Source organism: Semicossyphus pulcher, unplaced genomic scaffold, assembly GCF_022749685.1.
Source record: "Semicossyphus pulcher isolate SPU_LCO1_2020_fin unplaced genomic scaffold, fSemPul1.0.p SCAF_19, whole genome shotgun sequence".
In the NCBI taxonomy this organism is placed as follows: Eukaryota; Metazoa; Chordata; class Actinopteri; order Labriformes; family Labridae; genus Semicossyphus; species Semicossyphus pulcher.
In genome coordinates this window covers 18,363,270-18,369,440 of record NW_027211692.1, presented here as the reverse complement: position 1 = coordinate 18,369,440, position 6,171 = coordinate 18,363,270, and the positions used below count along the sequence as shown (strand labels likewise).

The 6,171-nt window shown below is 42.0% G+C and overlaps 1 protein-coding gene across 1 annotated transcript; it reads right to left on the bottom strand.

Annotated features, from left to right (window-relative positions):
* Positions 1 to 1,128: 1,128 nt before the first annotated feature.
* On the bottom strand, positions 1,129 to 3,620 carry tyr (tyrosinase). Its single transcript, XM_069668378.1, has 5 exons — positions 2,793 to 3,620; positions 2,021 to 2,237; positions 1,763 to 1,910; positions 1,472 to 1,653; positions 1,129 to 1,376 (listed from the first exon to the last, which is right to left on the bottom strand). Exons 1-5 carry the CDS (start codon positions 3,618 to 3,620, stop codon positions 1,129 to 1,131), a joined length of 1,623 nt encoding a protein of 540 aa, XP_069524479.1.
* Between the last annotated feature and the right edge of the window lie 2,551 nt (positions 3,621 to 6,171).

The window sequence follows — 6,171 nt, the reverse complement described above, 5'->3', positions numbered from 1 at the left end:
TTTTGACGCCATCTAGTGTCGACTGTGGATCACGAGAGAAAACCTGCCTACCACATATTTTATGTTCTGAATTCTTCTACCAAACATGTGAAATACATTATGTCCAACACTGCCTACGGGCAAAAAACAAAGTAACCAGAAAGTATTCGATCATGTCTGATTTTATTGCATTATGTACAAACTGATTCATTCATGTCATCATGATATTCTACATTTGCCTGAGAAAGATCACAGGCTTTACAGTACACTGTCATCCTTTAGCACCAGTGCTAACACACAAGAGAGTGTGCTGGAGATTTAGTGATGTCACATCTGTAAAACAGCAGAAGAATAAAGACACTGACATGTAACCCATTTAACATGAGGGAATTCTATACACATTCAAAAGAGGGGCACACGCTGAATACTCTGCAGTCTCTCACAGATGCTTGATGTTCTAATTTTCTCTACAAAGCAGTTTGGTTCTCAGCTACTCTTGAAATCACAAAATATTGCATTTTTTCTCATTAATGTTCTTTCATTTTGCGCTTACACTGATTTATTAACTATGCACATGCAAATAATGTGACTTTACCCCCTGACTAATCACTAAATCTACTGTACAGCCGCCCTGGCAGGACTTCAAACGATGTTAAATACTTGCTTTCCTTCCAACTTTTCATTGGATTCATTCAGTGGATTTTTTTTATTCTGCAGTGTTTATATACAGTGTATGTGTTATTAATAGAATCACAGATAAAGAGAGTTTTATATTTTTAAATAATAAATTATGTAATATGAATCTGAGTTTCAGGCCAGTGAGGAAAGTCAAGAAAGAGTTGCCAAGGAAGGAATATCCACAACACATCATATTAGATAAGTACTAAGTATATAGTATTTGGGGAATCTTACATTTTTGGTCCCTAACCTTAAATAAGTGTTTTTTTTATTTTATTTTTTTTTACATATTTCAAAGATAGATTCCCTGTCTGTACCTCCTTCTAGCATTTTCAAATTAAAATATATGTCTTTACATTTTTTTAAGGGAAATCAATAAGGACCAAAGTCTTATACCAGAATTTATCTCATTCATTCTTCAGGTAAATACCAAGCGTCCCTAATGGTTTGTTTCCACACTATCTGCGTGTTTTACAGAGTATTCTGGTATGAAGCTGATCCGTCATCTGAGCTGCTGTGCAGGAGCGGCTGTCTCTCTCCGAAGCTCGGCACCCTCTTCCTCCTCTGGTTTCGTTTCCACTTCCGCCTTATGACAACAATCACTGCAGCAATTATTGCAGCGAGTAGCGCTCCGAGCATCCCGGCCCCCAGGAGCCACTGCCAGATCCTCTGCGCCTGCTCAAGGTACGGCGTCAGGAACTCCTGAAGGAACCTCTGTCCTGTAGTGATGATACATACAGGATGAGACAGTTTACTTTAAATAATAAGAAACAGAAACGCTCATTAACTGGACATGATGTTGGTTTGTACAGACCAGGGTCCAACAGGTAGGCATACTCAAATCCTAGAGCCTTGTTGGAGAGGAAGTAGTCTCCGTTTCTGTAGAGCGGCAGGAAGGGCACCATGTTGTAACCGTCATTGTGGCCGATGGGGGCATTAGCAAATGGGTAGATGTTCCGGACAGGCTGGTGGCTCCTGAGCCAGCGCTCGAAGATGCTGGAGAAGAGAAGTAAGGGGGAGAAAAGAGTTTATTTACTTTATTTATTGTAACCATAATACCATAATCATTTGTGGACATGTGTGTGTATCATCATCATCATCATACCTGTCAATGAAAGCATGGTGCAGCAGGAATATGGGGTCATTGGCTGACCCCTGGACTGAGGACATGGTGCCGTTCATGAAGAGGTGCAAAGCGTTGTGCATGGTGCTCTGGCCTTGCACTGCCATGCCCGTCTCTGGACTGGCAAAACCTGCAAGAGGGGAGGAAAAAGCTCAAATTTACTGTAAGTCCAGATCTGATTAGGCATAAATTCACAGTATTGCAAATGTGTATGTGGGAGTGTGTGTGTTCGTCTCCTACCCTCCAGTGCATTCCTAAAGCTCATATTGGCGAAACGGTCCATGGGTCCCGACTCATACTGGGGGAGGCCCACAGTGAAGTCCACATCACGTGATGTGGGGATTCGCGACACGCGGGTCGGATCGTGATTGCCTGGGTTACGCAAGAGTGGACCCTCCCCGGAAGCGTCGCACAGTACCTCTCGGTTGTTGTAGTCTTCTGGCTGGGTGCAAATCACCTACACGCACGCACAAACACACGCACACATTTTGTGAGCTACTGTGGTTTAAGAAGACTTAAATCCGTCATCATAGGTTTACTGAGATAGCTCTAATACAGGAATATTTTTATCTATTTAATGTTAAGGAGTTGCTTAAAATCAGAATTGACAATGACAACATAATATTCTGTTACATAATCTTTCATGATTAATAGTCTGCGTAGGAACGATAAAAGGAAACTGATTGCTGGTTGAATTTCAACTACAAAATTCTACAAATTTGTGATGGATTTCACTCAGTTACTCGGAATAAAGTTGCTGTCTTAGCTGGATTTTCTGGGATGTTGATGCAAAGCCTCTGAAGTAGGATTTTCCCTGGGCTGGATCACTTGAGGATGAATTCAAATCTCTTAGTTCTTGCTTGTGAAGCAAGCCATTGTTTGCTTATCGGGGAAAGGAATTTTCAGTCTGCTAATAATGTTTAAGTAAGATCTGCTCATACATGTACACATGCTAAAGCTTGCAAAACTCTTTCCCTCACAGTCAAGTCAACACTCAGTCAAGTTTTCTTACCTTCCACGAGGAGAAAACTGAAGCAGGGCTGATCAGGTTGGGATTGAAGGCGCTGCGTCCGCCCATCAGAGCATCCGTGCACACCTGGCAGGTCTGTGCGTCCCTCCAGTCCCAGTATGGGATGGTGAAGTTAAAGTCTCCTGTCAGCTTTCTGATCTCATTCTCCCAGTGAAGCAGGAAGACTCTGTGCCAGGGCAGAAAGGCTGCAGATTCATGAGCAAAGTCAATGTCACTCCACACGTTGCCTGGCCCTCCCAAAAGGGCGTCCCGGGACACGTAGTAGTGCATCCAGACGAACAGGTCATAGGTGTTGATGTTAGCGAACATGGGGTTCTCACCATTTTCACCCATCTCTTTCCTTGTTGCTGTGGTGATGACGTAGTCTTGGCTGATTGTGTTCTTGGCCAGGTTCAGGTAAGAAATAAACTTCTGTTGCTCAGCAGTGGACATGGTGAGGATGTTCCTGCGCACTGACACCCTGTACTCAGCACAGTTCGAACCCCAGTAACCAAACCTGCATTCACCACAGTTGTAACCTCCATAGTTCCCAGCACAGCGGCATGTCCGGTTGAAGAAAGCTAAAGGCCAGCGCTCTCTGTCATCAATCCCCCTGTGCGGGTACTGGGGCCCATGGGGCTCATCTGAGACCACCACATCAGCGCAAAAACCCCGGCCCGTCAGGGCACCACAGGCTGAGCCGTCACCTTCCCACACAGGGCAACACACCTTGGTCCTTAGGCCCTCCGAGTTTGCACAAGCTCGAGGAAATTGGCAGAAGCAGGTCCCAATGAGCTGCAGCAGAACTACAGATACACACAGGATCCTCATGATGAAAAGTCAGGGCAAGTGCAGGCTCAACCACAGTCAGATGCACGATCTGATGCTCTCAAAGATTGTGCAGCATACAAGGGGTTGCACAGTCAACCAAATCTGATCCAGAGATGGTTTCTAATGTTGACTTAAAGACAAAAGAAAAATCCACACACTTGGTTCTATTTCTATTTCTATAAATACAGCTTGTAGGTTTTTGAAACAGGCTAATCCTCTATTCTACCATCTAACTCACTACAGAACCTCCTTCCAGCTCTCTCTTACACCCAGCCAGAAGTCTCCGCTTCTCCCCCTACTCATGAGGTGTTTTAGGGGCCGTCCTCTAACAAAGTCTGTGATCTCATTGTGATTTCACACACTCAGTAAGGCACACACACACACACATAGAACAAGCATGTGCACTCACAAACCATCACATGCTCAGGATAATATTCCTGATTACTCTTTCATTTTGTCTTGAGACCAGCTGACCTCTGCTCCACTATACCTCAGGCAGAAATTACTTTCTGTGTGTGGGGGTGGGGGTGGGGTGGGGGGTTTGCACACCACCCCCTGCCCTTTGCCTGCCTGGAATTTTTGCATGACCAAGTGTGATAGGCCATTGAAACAGAAAAAAGTGAGACATGAAAAAGTAACTGTGAATAAGGAGGTGGAAATTTTACATTACACAGTTAATGAATGAGAATAAGGTCATGTGCCACAGTGACCTCAAGGTTTGTCAGTCACTCCGTTAGTTTGTACTGTAGTTAAAGAAGTGCTGATCTGTGTTGTTTTATTTAATCACATATCTAAACAGGCTTCGTTGAGCTCATAATCTTATTAAGTTTTTCAAGGGAGACCATGAAAGAGATAGTACAATGTTTTTATTCTGAAAATTTCAGTTTGAGAATCCTGAAGAGTATGAACAGGAACAGCAGGCTGAAATCTTAAAGGACACTGAGAATGCCATACATTTGGTTTTATTCAAATTTAAATAAAGTTCATGTTTGATAAAAACAGAATTGAAATGTATCAAAAGCGGACTGTAGATTTGCAAAGGCCAGATCAGCCTGTAGTATATACAATTACATCATCAGCATAGAATTGTACATTACAATATGAAGTGGCAGAGATAATATTGGTTATCCATCCATTATCTATACCGCTTATCCCTGGACAGCTCACCAGTCAATCACAGGGCTGACACATAGAGACAGACAACCTTTCACGCTCACACTCACACCTACGGACAATTCAGAGTCACCAATTAACCTAAGGAGCATGTCTTTGGACTCTGGGAGGAAGCCAAGCATGCGCGGGAAGAACATGCAAACTCCACGCAGAAAGGCCCACATTGTCCAAACCAGGACTCAAACTAGGAACCTTCTAACTGAGGCGACAGCACTAATATTGGTAATGTACATGGTAAATAAAAATGGCCCAAGAATAGACCCTTGGGGGACACCAGATCAACTTAAAAACATTTGATTTGGAACAATGGGAAACAACTGACTGATCTCTTAAAGATAGATAATCATAAAACCATTAAATGGAGCGTTTAAGTCCTAACAAGGATTATCTTAAAAAGTATTGTGACCCACAGAATGAAACGTTTGAGGTTGGCCAAAAAAAGAGCACCACAGTGACGATTGCGGACTGAGGGAAACTGCATTTTGTAAAAAAAAAAAAAAACAGCACAATACAAACAGTTAGGTAATAAAGAGCTTAGATTATTGTTTACAGCAGGCAAAGGGGGTAAACAGCGAAGTAACAGGCAGAAGTGCAGAGTGAAAGATGTTATTATTTTATCAAAATATCACAAACATTTCTTTTATGGCACCAGAGCTGTCTGAGAATAACAAAGCACTAAAAATAACCTCCAGAGTGGTAAAAGTCTGAGCAGAGCTATAAAACGAACAAACTGGACAATGAATGAAACATTGATTCATTGTTGTAGCTCGTTTTTTACAGGTGAGATTTACTAAATCCCGACAACTTTGACAATAACCAGTCAAAATGTGTCTTATTCCATCATTTAGTTTTTCTGGTTAAGTTCTTCCTTTATAACTCAATAGGTTTGGAGCTGACACAACTTATACAGTTTTATAAATGTTAGATGACATTGCAAAAGGTGCACACACCTTTACAGACTTTTACTTGAACAGAAGACAACTCTTCCCTCCCTCAGACCAGTTAACTGTTAAGAGCAAGTCCCCATTATAGGCTTTATAGATTTATGACCGTACATCATGTGCATGCTGATGTGAATTTCACTCTCATTTCATGCCACATAATTGAAGTAAGGTAGTACCTGCTTTTTCTATTACAGAAAGATAGACGTACATAATTAATTATTAAAACATCCAGTCATCCAGATGGCTCAATCACACAAACATTTAATATCTGTTGTATTTTATCCTGTAGAGAAATATATGTGTGTGTCTGCACGTACGTAAAATTTAAATTGGCCACATCACAGTGTAAACATCCCATGGTTGAAGCCTTACTGAAATAGATGCACATAGGTATTGATAATAAGTTGCATTTAAAACACAAAAACCTGACTTGC

Bases quoted from the DNA above. Each gene is read 5' to 3' on its own strand.
- tyr (XM_069668378.1), bottom strand. From the start codon at position 3,620: ATGAGGATCCTGTGTGTATCTGTAGTTCTGCTGCAGCTCATTGGGACC. The intron at 2,238-2,792 runs GTAAGAAAACTT...GCGTGCGTGTAG, and splicing joins CAGTTTTCTCCTCGTGGAAG to GTGATTTGCACCCAGCCAGA. The intron at 1,654-1,762 runs GTATGATGATGA...TCTCTTCTCCAG, and splicing joins CACCATGCTTTCATTGACAG to CATCTTCGAGCGCTGGCTCA.